This window comes from Myotis yumanensis, unplaced genomic scaffold, assembly GCF_028538775.1.
Source record: "Myotis yumanensis isolate MYYU_CA2020_CCGP unplaced genomic scaffold, mMyoYum1.0.hap1 SCAF_16, whole genome shotgun sequence".
Taxonomy (NCBI): domain Eukaryota; kingdom Metazoa; phylum Chordata; class Mammalia; order Chiroptera; family Vespertilionidae; genus Myotis; species Myotis yumanensis.
The window spans coordinates 52,446,993-52,464,045 of NW_027223767.1; the positions used below are offsets into that span (position 1 = coordinate 52,446,993).

The window sequence follows — 17,053 nt, forward strand, 5'->3', positions numbered from 1 at the left end:
CCTCGTCCTCGTCCTCGTCCTCATGCAGAGGGGCCCCCTACTCTCCGTGTTCTTTTCTGGGCTCCCCAGTGTTCTGGGCCTCCCTTTTAGGTTGGGGCAAGGGGGTGGGGGACAGGGTCAGGATGAGGGACCTGCCGGTCCAGGTCGGGGAGGTAGAGTGCACAGGCAGGGGGGGCAAGGGGGGGGATTTTGACCAGACAGCTCATCGCCTCCCCTTTCTGGGGGCCGGCAGCCTGGGCAGCCCTGAGCCCTGAGCCCTGGAGCTCGGGGCCCGCCCGCCGCCCCCCCCGGCCTCGGGCCCCCTCTCCTTGGGACGAGGCCCCCTCTCCTTGGGACGGGCCCCCTCTCCTTGGGACGAGGCCAGAAGCTGAGCCTCTTCGTTCGGTTCTTGTGCCGCCGTACCAAGATGCCACGGTCGGTGGGGGGCACTTGGGACAGTAGGTTTTATCTTCTCCCAGTTCCGGGGACCACGCGCCCGAAGTCAGGAGCCTGGGTCCTTCTGCGGCTCCGAGAGCGGCCGGCCCACATCGCCCCTCGGCGGCTGGTGGCTGCGGGGTCCCTGGCCGCCCTGGGCTGTGGGGGTCACTCCAGGCTCTGCTTCCATCCTCGGGCCTCTCCCAACCCAGTCCCACCCACTCAGGGGGTTCAGCTCCCCGGTCCCCTCCCCTCGCCCGCTCCTTCCTGCCGGACCCCCCCGCCCCCCTTCTCCTCGCCCCCCCGCCCCCTTCTCCTCGCCCCCCCGCCCCCCTTCTCCTCGCCCCCCTTGCCCCCCCTACTCCTCGCCCCCCCGCCCCCCTTCTCCTTGCCCCCCCCACCCCCCCTTCTCTTCGCCCCCCCGCCCCCCTTCTCCTCGCCCCCCCGCCCCCCTTCTCCTCGCCCCCCCCGCCCCCCCTTCTCCTTGCCCCCCCCACCCCCCTTCTCCTCGCCCCCCCGCCCCCCCTTCTCCTCGCCCCGCCAAGCTGGCCCCAGGCGGCAGCAGTCTGTGCTTCCTTCTCTCGGCATCTGCGCCGACAGCCTGGATTCTTCGAGAACAGAACTTCCGCGGAGCCAGGCCCAGAGCCAGAGCGGGAAGCGGGGGGGGCCTCTGTGAGGGGGGGCGGCCCTGCCCGCAGCTCCGGGGAGACTGCGCGTGGCTGGCACGTGAGGCCAACAGGGCGCGAGGCCTCGGAGTAACACGCAGACTGTCCACGGGGTGGGGTGCCCGGCGAGGCGTGGAAGTCGGTCAGCAAACTGCTTCTCAAGGTGACACCGACGCACGGCGGAGAGAACCAGATCCGCTGGCTCGTCGGGTCAGGGCCCTTTGGACCTCAGAGACCAGCGGCCGCCCGCAAGGACTCGCACCGACGGCAGAGACCAGCGGCAGAGACCAGCGGCCGCCCGCAGGGACTCGCGCCGGACCCATAAGAGCTCCTGCCACCCAACAGCCAGCGCCGCTTTCAACGGGCGAAGGAGCGGACGAGCCAGGTCTCAAACGCAGACACACAGCGACCGGTCAGCACGCGACCACCCCCCACTCACAGCCACTGGGAGATGCCACTCAGGCCACAGGGGGACCCGCCCCGCACCCCCTGGCTGGCACCCGTGGCGAGTAGAACGGCAGAAAGGCCAGCGTCGGCGGGAGGCAGAGCCCAGGACTGGGCCGTGCGAACGACAGATGCTGCAGCCACGACCGCCACCATGTGGGGTTCGCGCCTCACAGGCTGAGCCCGGAGCCCGGCCGGGAGCCCGGTTGGCGAGAGCGTCGTCCCCATTCGCCAAGGTTGCGGGTTTGATCCTGGTCGGGGCACGTACAGGCGCCCGGTGACTGTGTGTAAGGAGGCCCACACCGATGCCTGTCTCTGAAATCAGTCCGTCAGTGCAGACGCTAAACACAGAATTGCCCTGCGATTCCACCTCTGTGTGTGGGTCCGAGGGAGCGGAGAGCCGGGACTGGAACAGACGTGGACGCCCGTGTCCCCAGCAGCAGCACTCACCCCGAGAGGCGCGTCAGCCCGTGTCCGCCCACAGGTGACGGACACGCAGGTGCGGCCGGGCCACGCGGAGGGCGGTTCCTCGGCGTCAGAAGGAAGGGCGCCGCCCGCTGCCACGTGGATGGGCGCGGACGCGGTGCTCCGTGAAGGAAGCCGTCACAAGGGGAAGTACCGTGATCCCAGGGCCACGCGGGGCCTGCACCAGCCGGGTGCACAGGGCCGCCAGGCGATGGGGGGGGCGGGGGGAGGCGGGGGCGGGGGGGAGTTGGTGTTCGATGGGGACAGTTTCTGTTTGGAGCCCTGAGCGAGCTTTGGGGACAGAGTCCGTGGTTGCGCAACACTGAACCGTGCACTTAAAAACATTAAAATGCTAAATACTATGTATTTACCGCAATTTAAAAAAAATCAGTAATAAAATATTCCAAAGCCATTGAATTGTACACTTTGTTTTAAATATATCTTTATTGATTTCAGAGAGGAAGGGAGAGGGGGAGAGAGAGAAACATCCATGATGAGAGAGAATCACTGATCGGCTGCCTCCTGCACGCCCCACCCTGGGGGATCGAGCCCACGACCCGGGCCTGTGCCCTGACCTCCTGGTTCCTAGGCCGACGCTCAACCACTGAGCCACACTGGCCGGGCGACTGTACACTTTAAGTGGGTGGGTTGTATGATCGTTAATTGCACCTCAATAAAGCTGTAAAGGGGTGCAGTGCAAAGGCCCCTACACTTAGGAAAGGCCCGGAGCCTGGCCCCGGGGGCAGGGGTGTCTCTGCAGCCCCCGGGCCCCCCGGCCCTGCCCTGTGCCTCGGGCAGCTCCTCGCCAGCTGGCTCTGCCCTGCGCACGGCTCCCCTCGCAGCCAGTTTTCTGCACCCGAACAGGAGTCTCCCTGCCCACCTAGCAGATGGCCGGCGCTGGGCCCGGATCAGAAGCTCAGCGCGCAGCAGGGGACCGGTGGCTTCCTTGGCGCCGTCTTAAGCCGGAGGCCCGCCCGCTCCCGCCCTGCCATGTGCCTTCACGGTTCCACACCCGGAGCCGGCAGGACGGCACCAGGCCCAGGGGCTGGCTCAGAAATGTGTCCCCAAGAGGGAGGGAGGGAGGGGGGAGGGGAGGGGGAGGGGGAGAGAGGGAGGGGGGAGGCGGAAAGGAGGTTTCCAGGGGCTTGGTTGTGGCTTTTCGTTTCCCTAACCCCCTCTCCACCGCCCGCCCCCCTCAAGTGGGAGGTGCTGAAAGTGCAGGCCGTCCATCCGTCCGTCCGGTCCCGTCCGGAGGGCACCGGCTCTCAGAGGAAGCCAGGGGCCAGGCGGGGCTCTGGGGCCCTGGCCTCCGCAGTGCAGCCCCCGGGCCCGAGGCAATGGCAGCGGAGAAACTTCCGGGGAAGTCGTGACGAGGGAGACGATGAGAAATAACATGCGTGCGGTCCGAGGGCTGCGCCTGGGGGGCAGGCCGCACCCCCTGCCGACACCTCAGGGCCCCTGCTGCCGGGCCCAGCGGCTGAGCCCGAGCAGGAAGCAGGGAGCCTTCCAGCATCTTCCCAACGGCTTCTCGTCCCGGTGAGGAAGCTGAGCTCTGAGCGAGAACCTTCCACAGAGTTCTAAAACCTTGGTAACTCCCCTGCCCCCACTTCCCTCCGCTTTCTGGGAGCACTGAGCTCCCCCAGCCCGGAGAGACCAGAAGGCTGAGCGTCGGGGCCCCGGGGGGAGAGGGGGGCAGTCGGGGAGCCGCTGGGAGCTGGGGCCTGGCCTCCGGGCCTTGCAAGCTGCCGGCCCAGATCCTCGGAGGCCAGCGCTGCAGCCACGACCCAGGGCCCAACCTCGGGAGATCCCCCAACCAGCCACGGCTCCAGCTCTCGGGGCTCTGGGGCCCCAGTGCTGAAGGCCCAGTACAGGGCGGTGTCCAGACCCCCGGGAGGACTGCAGGAGGGTCTCAGTGCCTTCCGGAACCCAGTGCGCATGTCCACGTGTGAGTGTGTGCAAGCATGACTGTGTGGGGTGTGTGTGCATGAGTGTGCGTGAGTGTGCACGTCCACATGTGAGTGTGAGTGCGTGAGCATGAGTGTGTGCGGGCGGGTGCGAGTGTGCATGGGTATGAGTGTGCGTGTCCACAGGTGAGCGTGGTGCCGGGGGTGGGGATCAATCCCTGTACCTCTCCGTTCCGTTGGCTGCACCTGCGGCCGGGAGGCCCGTCCCCCCCCGAAGTCCCAGCGCCCGGGGAGTGTGCGCACCCCGGCAAAGCGGGCGAGGGTCCCCCGGGTGGTCCCCCGAGGTGTCCGGCGGGTGGAGGTGAAGACATTGCCAGGAGACCAGTCTTTCTCACTCTTTACTGTGTAAAATAAACTCGACAATTCATGTTTCAGCAAGAAAAGGAAAGGAAGCAGGGAGACCAGTAGAAATGGTGCGTTTCCCGGTCGCGGAGGCGGGTGGCGGTCCCGGGGTCGCCCCACGGCGGGGCCAGGGCTGCGAGTCGTATGAAAATGTTCAGCTTTGGTTGGCAAATAATGAAAAAGTGGGGTACACCGATCTCTCGCATATGCTACAGTATGTACACGGCAGCGGCAGCCGGGGCTCGCTGTTCGTCAGGGGTTTTGTTTTGGCAAATCAGACACAATCGGGAGCGTGGGTACCAGGCTTTCTCCTCCAGGCCTGTTCCCCTTCCGCGCTGCCCGAGGCCCGCCGACGGCTGCCTCATTCACACGCCGTGACGCGGGAAGTGGCACCACACACCACCGCTCCAGCCACGGCCTGGCCGCCGCGAGGCCACAGGGGATCCCATCCCCTTCCCTCGAACCACACACAACCCTCGTTCCTCGAGGCTTCAACTCGGTCCACCCGACACGTCCACTCCGAGCCGCAGGCCTGGCCCATTCACATCCCGGTCCCAACGCGCCCCCCCGAGCTCACCGGGTGGCCGAGAGGGGTGGCCGCGAACCTCGCATCAGCCTCTCCTCTCCCCTCCGCTGCCCACGAGACACCCCCTTGGTCCCAGGCCCCAGGGCTGGTGACAAAGGGATCTTTGCGTCTGAGGAAGGAATGGGGGGGGGGGGGGTGTCTACAAAAGCAAAGAAGAGAAGCGTACAAAACATCTTTCTCCAACTACGCGCTTTCAGCCCAGCGTGGCGGCGGAGCCTGAAGGGATTGGCCGGGGAAGATACAGAGGTGGAGTGGATTTCTGGGTTTGTCCTTTTCTTTCATAAAAATACTCTTGTTTTGGTAATAAACTTTGTCTTCGACAGTAAGAGAAAGAATACCGTGTTATCAAAAGCAAGAAGGCTTACGATTCGAGTGGGATCTCAGGCCCCCACCCCGAGGGAGAGCCTGCGGGCGGCGCTCCGCCTGGGGCACGGGGGCCGTGGGACTGGGTGCCCCCACAGTGCGTCTATCTCCGTGTTTATAAAATGGCTTACCTGAGAAAGGCCTGGGTGTCAGTGCGAGGGGCGTCCGTCCGATTACGGAGGAGATGGGAACCAGCGGGTTAGATCTGTGGCTGTGTCGGCGCCTCTCAGGGCGGCCGAGGGCCAAGTGTGAACACAGTGCGGGCGTCGAGGGGCTTGCACAGGCTCCGGGAGGGGCGGGAGGGAGCTAAATGTCAGCTGGGGCCCCTGGCACCGCGGGGGCGTCAGGGGAGGGGGCGTCAGGGGAGGGGCCGGAGGTGGACACAGACGTAGGTCTGTAGCGTCTGGGATGCTCTGCCCGTCGGGGTGAGGGCAGAGGATGGCTTGTGGTCCTGAACGGACAGCTCCCACCGCGCCCGCTGGGCAGGCGGTCTGGGGTCTGGGGTCTGGGTCCCGGGCCTGGCAGGGGCGGGTGGGGGCTGCCCGAGAGCACCGAGCGCTGGGCCTGGCCTCGCAGCCGCTCCCGGTGGCCGAGGGGGGGGCGGTCTGGTCTAGGGGTGCTTCCAAGCTCACGCTCTCCCTCCCGGGGGTGCTCTAGGCCTGTTCTCTTCCTACAGGGGATACCGCTCGCTCGCTCGCTCGCTCGCTCGGTGTTGGGGAGCGGGGAGGAGGAGAGGCCCGTGGACCTCCCCGCGCCTCCCCCGGCGCCCTCGCTTGCTTCCGCAGCCGTTCTCAGTAGCTACATGGATGGTCACGGGACAATGGGTGGCACTCGGCACAGAACACAGGACTGGAGAAGTCCATGCAGACAGGAACCACACGGGACTGGGAGCCGGGGACGCGCCACCCCGAGGGACATGCAAGCAGAGGAGGCCCAGCAGACCCCCAGATGCCGAGGCCTTCGGCCCGGACGAAGCACAAAGGTGAGAAGAAGCCGCTGCTGAGCCGCGGGGCGCAGCCTGGACACGGCCTCTGCATGAGAGCGAGGCATTGTGGGCCAGCAGCGGGCACCGTGCAGACGCCCACGTGGACACGCGCACAGACACCAACACGGACACACAGGTGCACTGGGTTCCGACACAGGACGGGCCTGCCTTAGGGGGACAGGCGCCCCTGGGGGACGGGACGGGGGAACCCTGCCCCCCGGAAGGGAGGTCTGCGGCTGCAGGGGAGCCGGGCAGGGGGCAGGGGGTCCAGAAAGACATGCCGGCCATTTGCCGTTTTGAGTCCAGGTGCCCTCGGGGCGTGCGACCCCCAGATGCTGCAAAAGGCAGGGAGCCCCCCGACCCTGGGCACACTCCATCAGAGCGCGCTCTCACTTAATGTGCTCGCACAACACACACGTGCACCACACACAACGTGCGCACACATGCACACGCACACACGCACACGCCTCCCCGCCGAGGAAGGACTAGAAGGAATGTGCAGGATGGCTTTTCACGGGGAAGAAACACGTCACAGCTTCTGAACAGGGTTGGGTCTCAGTGTCACCAGCTGGGGACAGTCCCAGGCCTGGAGCCCTGCATGGGGGAGTGGGCTTCAGGGCGGGGCCTGGCCATGTCTGCCTCCCCCCCCCCGCCCCCCCCGCCCCCCCAGGACTCGCAGAGCCGCTCCCTGGGCCCTGAGAGGGGGAGGAGTATGGCTGTGGGTGGCCCTGCATGGCCGGGTCCTAATCAGGGGGTGGGTTTCCCTCTCAGCCGCCCCCTGAAGGCTCTGCTTGTCCATCACCAGAGGCAAAAGGGGGGTGAGGGGAGCACGCCTCTCCAGGGACCCGCGGTGGCAGCACGGCTGGCGCTGGCGGCTGAAAGGGAGGCGGGAGCCCAGGAGGGGGAAGGCTGAGAGCCCGTCCCCACGATGCCCGAGGCAAGATGGGGCAAGGGGGCTGCGGAACCCCCTCCCACCGCCTCTGCCCCGAGCGGCTGGGCCCTCCCAGGACACTGCCTGCCTTCAGCCTCCGGGAGAACTCGCTCCACCACAGAGTAACCCCCCGACAGGCCCCGCCGTCAGCAAACGCTGAGCCACAGTCACGCTATCGAGAGAGGCAGCTCGACAGGCTCCGCAAACAAAGACAAATGCGACGCCGCGGAGCTGGCGGCCCATGGCTTCCGGGCACCACGAAGGAGGAAATGAAACACCTCGCTCTGCAAGAAGAGCCTCCCCGGAGACTCGCACTCATCGACGCAGGCACACACGCTCGCACACGCGCACACGCACGCACGCACACACACACGCAGCCTCTCACCTCCTGCATGGCTCAGAGTGTCGCCTGCGTCACCGGCCTGGGGCCTCCTGGGGAACAGGCATCCTCAGAACAGGAAGCCGGGCTGCGAAACGCAGCGGTGTGTGTGTGCGCGTGTGTGCATAACGTGTGTGTGCATGCGTATGCGTATGCGTGTGCGTGTGCGTGTGCGTGTGCGCACGCGAGGGCAATGGCCTGGAGTCATTCCTGGGGAGGGGAGACAGGACAGTCGTCGCGGCACAAGCAGAGGAGGGGCGGGCGGGGCCGGGGCAGGGGCTTCAGTTGACCTGGCGACAGGCCTCGAATGTCCACTTGGTGGCGCCCCCGAAGATCTCGATTTGGGGCTCGGCCCAGGCGATGACGTTGCCGGAGAGGGCCTTGGAGCTGCAGGTGGCCAGGTTGTACACCTCGCCCGGGGTCAGCTTGCGGTCCCAGATGTTGAAGTGCGCCAGCTCGCCCACGAACGCCTGGGTGGCATCAAAGCCGCCACCCAGCGTGTCCTTCGGAGAAAAGCAGAGGGTGAGGGTGGGGTGGGGTGGGTTGGGGGCTGGGGCGGGGGCCGAGCCTCCCCGTCTGGGGCTCTCACGGTCCCCTGTCTGGTCTCTGGGTCTTCACATTGTCCCCTACAGGGAGCCCGGGAAGGGGCGCTGCCGGCCACCTGTGCCCGCGGCGGACTGCTCAGGGCCGCCAGGACCTCCCCCCCCTCCCGCGGCCGGTAACTCAGCAGGGCAGGGGTCAGAGGGCAGCTGTGAGCCGGGTCTCGGCCGCACCCCCACATTCCCCACTTCTAGTCCAGGGACTTGGGGGCCACTTTGCCGACCCCATCGCCAATAGGAACAGGCTCTGGGGACAGGAAGGCCTGGCCCTGCTGCCGCCACTGCCCTCCAGGTGCCGATGGCGACACACCCTCCCGGGGCGCGAACTGCGCATCGCGGAGCAGGAGTGGCTTCCCCAGCCAGGCTGAGACCCACGCCCACTCAGTAAGCCCCCCAAAACTGCTGCATAACTCCCCTCCCTCTGCAGCTCGCCTCCTCCTCATCCCTCCCCCCGCCTCAGCACCGCTCTCCCCCCTCCTCCCTCCCCTCTCCCTTCTCCCCTGCCAGTACCTGCTCCTGGCCCAGCACCAGCACGCCTTGGGGCTTGATGGGGTGATAGGGCGCCAGGTTCTCGCCGTTGCCGCCCTGGGTGCCGTCCTGGAAGGCCTCCCAGACCCCGTCCCGGGTGGTCCAGGTGACGCAGATGTGGTGCCACTTCCCGTCGTTGATGACGAAGGGCAGCTTGGCCACCTGGGACGGAGAAGGACGCGAGTGACACACGGGCTCAGGTGAGTCCCGTGACGGCTCCCGTCGCACTCGAAGGTGGTTCACAGGACCACGGCCGCCCGTGCGTGGGGGGGTCGAGGCGCGGCAGAGGGGCTGTGACCCATCGGGGCCCGAGGTCCATCTGAATCACAACCTCCTCACCTCCGCCCCTCCCCCCCGCCCCCCCCCCCCCCCCCGCCTACACAACAAGCCCGAGGGAGAGCCCCCCCATAGCTCCCGGGCCTCGCCGCCAGCCCTCTGCTCGGCACCCGCCCAGCCTGGCAGAGCATCTGAGACGCCAGGGCAGAGGGCAGCCGCCTGTGCAGCTCCGGCCGGAGTTTCAGAAACCCGCGGGGTGGGTGGTGCCGCAGACCCAAGGGGAAATGGGGCCCAGAAAGGCACGGCCCCGAGGGCTGGGCACCCCATTTCCACCCTGGGTTTCAGACAGTCGCCACCAACATGGACAGAGAGGCTGGGGCGTGTGACCGCTGGCAGCTGACCCGCCGCTACGGAGGCCGAGGTGGGGGAGGCTCCCAGAGGGACAGGCTGCCCTCCACGGGGTCGGGGCTAAGCAGATGGGTGTGCACTCAGGAGGAATTTCTAGGGGCACCCCCCCCCCGAGAGCATCGATGCTCCCCCAAGCAGGGAGGAGGAGTCAGGGATTGATCTGTGGGAAGGAGGGCCCTCCATCTCCTTCGCTATCTGTCTGGGGAGGTTCCAGCTTCACCCCCTTCATGGAGCCGGGCAAGGGCGCCCCTCCCTTCTCCCTGGTCTGTGTGCGTGTGTGTGTGTGCATGTATGTGTGTGTTAATCCTCACCCAAGGATGTTTTCCCATTGATTTTTTTTAGAGAGAGTGGAAGGGAGAAGGAGAGACATCGATATGAGAGAGACACATGGATTGGTTGCCTCCCGCATGCACCCCAACCAGGGCCAGGGAACCTGCCACCAAGGTACATGCCCTTGACCGGAATCGAACCCAGGACCCTTCAGTCCGCAGGCCGGCACTCTATCCACTGAGCCACACCGGCCAGGGCTCTCCTGGTCTTTTCCCTCCCCTCCCTCAGCCCTGCCTGGCAGGCCCTCCCCCTGGGGCCAGAGCAGCACCTGCGGCTGAGCCACCCTCTGCCACTGACGGGGCCCCGGCGGTCGCGCCCGCGGCCCACAGCCCCGCGGAGGCCCACCTTGTCGTTGATGAGGATCTCCATGGGGTTGCTGCCCCACTCGATGAGGACCAGCTCATTGGCCTGGCCGGGCACCGCGTAGGAGAAGGGCGTGCCCACGCCGGGCGCGGCGCTGGACTTGAGCCACATGCACACGGTGAAGGCGTACATCTCGGGCAGGCTCCTCTTCACCTTGGCGTACATGTAGTTGGTCCGCAGCGGGAACGTTGAGCTGGAACTTGTCCCCGGGGCGGCTGTCCTTCTGGCCTGGGGAGGACGGACACAGTCCCAACGCCTGCACCCCGGGGAGCGCTGGAGGGAGGCCCGGGGCGGGGTGGGGGGCGGGGCAGAGGCCTGTCCCAGAGCGCGGGGCCTGAGCAGGGGAGCTGGCCCAGGTCCCAGCCCCGAGGAGGCTGGGGTGGGGGAGCCTGTACCTGGGCTGCGGGGGCCTGGGGAGGGGGTGACCCTCCCAGGTGTGGCCAGGAGGAAAGAGGCCAGCAGCCCCTCCGGGCCCGACCTGAATGCAGGCTGCTGGCTGCTGCCGAGCTCAGAAACGCGCTTCTCTCCTGGGTCCCCACCGAGCCGGCCAGGCCCGGCGCCCGGCACACGCCCTCCAGGCCGGCACGCTGCTGCTCCTGGTCACTCCTCCCTCGACCAGCCCACTAGCCCCGAGGACCACCCGCTCCCAGGCCACCCCAGCAGCTGCCTGGAGGGAGCTGGGGCCCTGCAGCCAGGGGCCGCCGAGGTGACTGCGTGGAGGCTGTCACCCTCGCCCACTCGCGGATGAGCTTCCCGTGTCTCCTGGAAAACTCAGGCTCCAGCCGCAGCCACCCCTCACACTCGGCCACCAGCTCACGCCTGTCGGGATGTCCCCAGGGAACGTGCCTGCCCCCTCCCCACCCACGCAGCAAGGTGGCTGCGGCCTGTGCGCTGTGTGCCTGACAGGCCCACCCAGCAGCGGGCAGGGGCGCCAGGCCCACCGGCCGGAGTGTGCCCCAGGCCTGGGGGAGCCCAGCACTGAACCGGCCCAGGCCAGGGATTGTTTCTAGAAGGCGGCCTGCTGGGCCAGCTCCTGGCAGCCCTCTGAGCCAGGTGCCAGGGAACAGGGCAGGCCTGGCTCCTGGGTGCTGCCCAGGGAAGGGCTGTCACTGGGGCCTCTCGGGGGTGGGTAGGGTGGGGTGGGGGGATGGTTTTCAGGCCCCCCCTCCCCTCCTCCCCCTCCCCCCCTCCCGAGCTGTTTTTCAGTTATGTAAGGTGCCTTAAGATGGCACTGTTTAAATCCATCCGCACACTTTGCAGTCTGAGAAGGGTCACGTGTTCTGCTCTGAGCCCGGGCGCCCCCCCCTTTACAACCTTGTTTGATTTCTGCGACTTCAAGGCTAAGCCGCCAAGCTCATCCTTCTGCGACTTCAAGGCTAAGCCGCCAAGCTCATCCGTGTGCCCCGCGGGGCCATGGGGCCCCCCGGAGTTGGGGACCAGGCTTTGGGTCACTCCACAGGGAAGATCAAACCCGGGAGGGGGTCCCCAGGAAAGGGGAGGGGCAGGAGGGCTGGGAGGAGACCTGTTCGGGTCTGTGGGGACCGGGAAGACCAGGTCCAGCCCGAGCAATGGGGATGCCCCCCTCCTGCCCCCCCCCCCCCCCCCCCCAGCCAGGCTTCCTTCCCCGGGAGGGCCTGGCTGACCAGGCCACAGGGCAAAGTTACTGAAGATTCAACAAACCAGGCTCAGGAAGATCCTGCGAGTGTGTGTGTGTGTGTGTGTGTGTGTGTGTGTGTAGGGGGCAGGAGGCCCCAGGCGACCCCTTCCCCTTTCTGCTTCCCTTCCACAGCATAGCCAGGGCTCAGGGCCCCCGCCCCCTCCCCCAGGAACACCCCCCTGGGTGCCCAAACCCTGTGCAGGATTCAGGGAGGCACTGGGGGCCGGGGGCTGCGGGGGGACCCAGGGGGCAGCTACCTTTCTCCAGCTCGCTGATGCGCTGGTGCAGCGAGGTCAGGGCGCTCTCGATCTTGGCCCTCTCCTCCGTGTCGTTCTTGGGGCCCCCCCTTGCCCTCCTCCAGCGAGTTCACCCTGGACAGCACCTGCCTCTCCAGGTCGTCGATCTTGCTCTGCAGCAGATCCTTGAGGCTGTTGGTCTGGCTGGAGGAGTTGAGCCGGCTGTACTGCTGCGGGGTGCAGGGGGCCACAGGTTACAGCGGGGACCGGCCGGGAGCCTCCGGCGCGGTCCCCTCGGGGCGACTGCGGGGGCGGCCTGGCGGGCGAGTGGCCAGGGCGCGGGGCCTCGCGAGCTCGGGGCGGCCCAGCCCGGGCAGCAGCGCCGCGCCAGGCGGGGGCGGGGGGGGGGGGGGTCTGGCCGGGTCGGGAGTGGGTGGGCGAGGGCAGGGGGGCGCGCGAGCCGGAGGGGGGAACCGTGGCGCGCGCGGACCTCGAGGTTCTCCAGGCGGGTTTTGAGCGACTGCAAAGTTTGCCCGAGTTGGCTGAGCGTCTCGGCGGCCTGCGTGGTCCGGGACAGGTCGCCCGGCGTGTGCTTGCCCGCCGCGGGCTGCTTGCGGCCGCCGCCCGGCCGGGCCTCGCCGGCGCCGGCGTCCAGGGTGCTCTGGCTCTCGCAGCGGCCCAGCTTGGCCGTCAGCTCGCGGATGGTCTCCTTCTGGCTGAGGATGGTCTCCTTCTGCTGCAGCACGGTCTCGCGGAGCTGCAGCACGCTGCCCCGCAGCTCCTCCCGCGCCGCCCGCCGCCACGGCCGCGCCGCACATGTCGGCGTCCGCGGGCACCGAGGTGCAGATGAAGCGCGTGGGCCCGAAGTCCTGGGCCGCGCCGCCCAGCAGGCAGAGGGCGAGCAGCGCACAGGTGCGCGCGGCGCGGGCGGGCCGGCATGGCTGCGGCGCGGGCCCGGCGCGCGCGCCGGCTCGGTCGGCTCGGCGGCTCGGCGGCTGGGGCTCCGCGGCGGCCGCCGCTCTGCGCTCCGGCTCCGCGCCGTCCGCACCGAGGCGCTGTCCGGCCCCCACTGCCGCCTGCGCTGCGGAGCCCGCGCCCTTTTATGCCGCCGCGGGAGGGGCCGCGCGCCGCCGACGTCAGCGGGGGAGGAATTCCGCTTTAATTGCGCCCCGGTCCCGGAGCTGCGGGGGTCGCCGCGCGCACCGGGGGCCGCCTCCTCCAGGGCCCCCCCTCCCCCGGCCCGCCCCCGCCCGGCCCGCGCCGCTTCCCCCGAAAGCTCAGAGAGCCGGGGGGCGGGGGGGGGGGGGCGGGAAGGAGGGGGAACCAGGCCCCGGACTCCAGGAGGCCACCTGCGTGATGCCTCCGACCTCCCATGGGCTGGGGGGCTGGGGGGGGCGGGGGGGGGCACCGCGGGCCCCGAGACAGGTTTCTGTTCTACTCGCTCGGCCGCCCGAGCACCTGCGGGGCTGGGGCCGGGGGCGTGGGGGGCCGGTCCCCAGGGACTCAGGCGGTGGGCACCGCGTGCCCGGTGGGGGCACAGCCGAGCGGAGCCTCGCTGCGCTGCCGAGTCCAGAGAGGGGGGCGCGGGGCCGCTCCCCGTTCCTTAGATGTCCGATCGGTGACAAACTGCTCACTCTCCCCCCGGCCCCCCCCCCCCCCCGCCGGCTCCCGACGCTGCGAGGCCCGCGGCGTCTCCGGAGAGCGACCGCCCCCACCTGTGCCGGGCGGGCGGGGACTTCTCGGCGGCGGCCCCGGCGGACCGAGCCTTTCCGGCCAGCGGAGCCGCTCGATTCCGATTCCGGGCAGCGGCGCCTCCGGCTGACGCTCCCCGCGGCCCCAGGGGAGGCGGGACCGCGCTGCTTCCGAGAGGCCCGCTCAGCGCCCCTTCCTCCCGCGCTCACGGGCCTGCCCGGCTCTGCGCTCCCTCCTGTGCCCGCGGGTGCGTATTGGCTTCCCGGACACCCGCCCGCACCCAGATCACCCCGCTTCTCGGCCAGGGTCTTCGGGGAGGGGTCCCGGGCCTGGGGAGTGGAGGACCTCGCAGCTCCGCACGACGGCCACGGTCACCCCTACTCACCCCCCCCGCACCCCGCACACATTCCCGCCTTTTCTGCGGGGCTCGACCTGTGATACCTCTCGGGTTCCGGCGCCGGTTCCGAACCGCCGGCCCTCAGGCGGCCAGAGCCCCTTCCGAGCGCCCACTACCCAGAGGAGGACACTGAGGCCGGACAGAGCCTCAGCCCAGCAGCCCCTCGGACACCCCGGCACTCACACCCCCAGCCCCTCCTTCCGCAGCCTCCGGGGACCCCCGGCAGCTCGGCAGCGCCGGGCGCAGGTGGAGGGAGGAGCAGGCGTCATGGAGACAGCAGGGCTCCGCGCCCCCTCCCATCCCCGCCCCGGGGCGCCCCGCCCGCCTGCGCCCCTTCGTTTCTTCCCGGTCTCAGCCCGGAGCCCACCCCGCGCTGGGGCTGCCCCTGGCGCGGCTCCTGCCCGCCCCGCGCGCCCTGCGGCCTCTGCTTCCAGCCGAGGGACCCGGGCCGCGCGCACCGGCGTCCACCCCCCGCGGCCGGCTTGCCCACCGGGAGCAGCGGCGACGGGGCGAGCGCGCCCCCAGGCGGTGCGACGGCTCCGGTCTCCAACTCCCAACCAGAGGCAGGACCCGGGGTCCTCTCCACGCCCCGGTCGGTCGGAGGCCCTTCCCCAGGCCCTGGGGCGAGGCTGTCGCTGGCAGAGAGGGAGGGCGAGAGGCAGACAGCTCGCGGGCGCGGAGGGAGCCCGGTGGCCCGGGCAGGCTGCGTGGACGGAGCGGGATCCTCTCAGGGGCCTCGGCGTCCTGAGCGGCGGCGGGACCCGCTTTTAACCGGCAGGAGAGGGGCCCGGGGAGCGGGGCCAGGCGGGGAGGAGGGGCCTGGGGTCGTGTCCAGGGTGGCGGGGTCCCTGGGAGGGAGGAGTTGAGCCCAGAGGGGCGGAGACAGCGGTCCAGGCCCGGCCCCTTCGGCCCAGCGACCGACCTCCCCGCCAGGAGCGCTGTGGGAGGGTCGGTCCCGCCCCGGGTCCTGGTACCCGGGGCTCAGGGCCCTGCGGGCGGAGGCTCCCTTCTCCGTGTTGGGGGCGCGGGGGGTCTAGGAGAGGAAAGAACAAAACCTTCAGGGGAGGAACGCGCTGCCCGGCCTCCTGGTCAGAAGGTCCGGGTGCAGGGCAGCCCCGTTTGTGGACTCGGGTGGCCCAGCCAGGCCCGGTCCACGCCTCGGAACCGCAGGGGGGGGGGTGTCTGTGAATGCGGGCCTGGGCCTGGGCAGAGAACGGCACCGCACCTCGCGGGGACCTGGTATCCCCACCCCAGGGCGCAGTCGGTGTAAGCAGCCCCCAAAGCAGAGGTGGCGGTGCCTGTGATAAAGTAACAGGAAGCCATGCGTTCCGGGCATGTCGCCCTTGATTCTTAGTAGAGTTCACGTCTTTCTAAGTTTGTATAATTTACATTTTAATGAGGGCTGTGCTTAGCGATCAGCTTTGAAATTCCTGAAAAATGTAGCCGTCGCCGCAGCCAGCTCAGCAACCAGGACGGAGGGAATCCAGGGCCTCGGGGAGCCTGGGAAGCTGGTGCAGGAAGGGAGGGGCCTGGGGAGTGTGGCCGGTGGGGTGAAGGGGGGGCAGGACTTAGTGCCCCTGGACTGCGTTCACCCAGCGGGCGAGGGTGGAGCCCACCCGGGAGCAGGCCTGAGGCTGCTGCGGGCCAGGGCCTCGCTGGGTCTGCGGTGCCCCAGCCTGTGCAGCTCCAGGGCTAAGGCCGAGGCCAGAGCGGCCTGGAGCGTCCCACCTGAGCAGGAAAGAGCTCCTCAAGCTGAGGGCGCGGCTGGTGGGTGGGCGGGGCGCCGGCCGCTGGGTCCTTGCCCATCAGTCACATCTGCCAGGCGCCGGGAGAGGCCGTGCAATATGGACGAGCGAGCCTAGGGGTGCTTGGGATGAAGATGGCGTTTACTGGCAGCGTTCCACTATCACAGGCTGCGCTCCTGCCCGCACTCCCGCCGGTGGGAAGAGCCTGGGCGCCCTGCCTCCCAAGGGAGCCGCCGCCACAGGGAAGCCTGGTGGGCAGAGACGCCGGGTGCTGGGGAGGTAGGGTGGGGGGGGGGCCTGACACCAGGGCCCCTGGGGGCTGCCAGTGCACCAGGGAGCAGGCGAGAACCAGCTCCTTCGAACCCGCGTCTGACAGGTGTTCCCCACACCTGCGCTCCCTGATCCTGCGGGGAACCTGGGAGGCAGGTGCTCGTCCTGCTTCGTTGCACCCATTTCACAGGCGGGGCCATCAAGGCTCCTCGGGTGTCAGTGCCTCGGCCTGAGCAGCAGGACCTGTTCCAGGAATTCCTGCTCATTCGTTTGTTCATTCATTCATTCAGGGAGCACTTCCTGGGCCTGGGCCCCAGGGCGCCCCAGACAGAGGAGATGGGGGCGCTTTCCCGCTAATGTTTATAAAGCTGATGTTTCATTTTCGGGGTTTTAAGTTTCCGTTTCCTGCCTTTTCTGAAGCGCTGGCAGGGCCTGCGGAGGCTGCGTGATTTCTCCAAGATGGCACCCCGCTGGGCCCGGAGCGCGGGCGTCCTGGGCGGGATGTCGCGGTGCTTCACAGTCAGCTGTGGGGGGCAGCCCACCCCAATATCGGTGTCACAGTGAGGCGCGGGGTGTCCTGGAGCAGCGAGATCTGGGTGAGGGGTGGGCGGGCAGCAGGGGCCTGGCGCAGAGAGGACGCGGCCAATGGCGGTGTGACAGTGACACTGTGCTGTTGGCGGGGACTGGGGGAGGGCTCCGCGGGGAGGGCCGCGTGAGGGCAGGAGGCAAGGGCTGTCACTGGGGCCGGGCCTCCCACCTCCCTCTGTGGATGGTTTAGCGTCCAAACCTCTCAGACCCTGGGAGGGGGGGGGCCTCAAACACCCACTGTGTGGGGTGGGCAGAACTGGGGAGGGGTGGGAGGGGTGGGGAGGGGAGAAGTCTCAGCTGGTCCTGTGCTGGGAAGGGAACGGGAGAAGGCAGGAGGCTCCGTGGGAGGTGGCCCAGCCTCTCTGGGAGATTTCATTTCCTGTCTCACCCTCTCTCTGCGGGGCTGGTGCTCCTGGGAGGCAGGGC

General features: G+C 68.7%; 1 protein-coding gene across 1 annotated transcript in view; it reads right to left on the minus strand.

Annotated features, from left to right (window-relative positions):
* Positions 1-4,277: 4,277 nt before the first annotated feature.
* The window catches only part of NPTX1 (neuronal pentraxin 1), a 25,515-nt gene continuing 12,739 nt past the window's right edge, over positions 4,278-17,053 (minus strand). The window contains 9 exon segments of the mRNA XM_070395421.1: positions 4,278-8,041; positions 8,648-8,827; positions 10,025-10,231; positions 10,233-10,270; positions 11,957-12,044; positions 12,046-12,165; positions 12,426-12,719; positions 12,721-13,016; positions 16,449-16,631. Of these exon segments, the coding sequence (XP_070251522.1) occupies positions 7,820-8,041; positions 8,648-8,827; positions 10,025-10,231; positions 10,233-10,270; positions 11,957-12,044; positions 12,046-12,165; positions 12,426-12,719; positions 12,721-13,016; positions 16,449-16,631 (1,628 nt within the window). The 3' untranslated portion in view covers positions 4,278-7,819.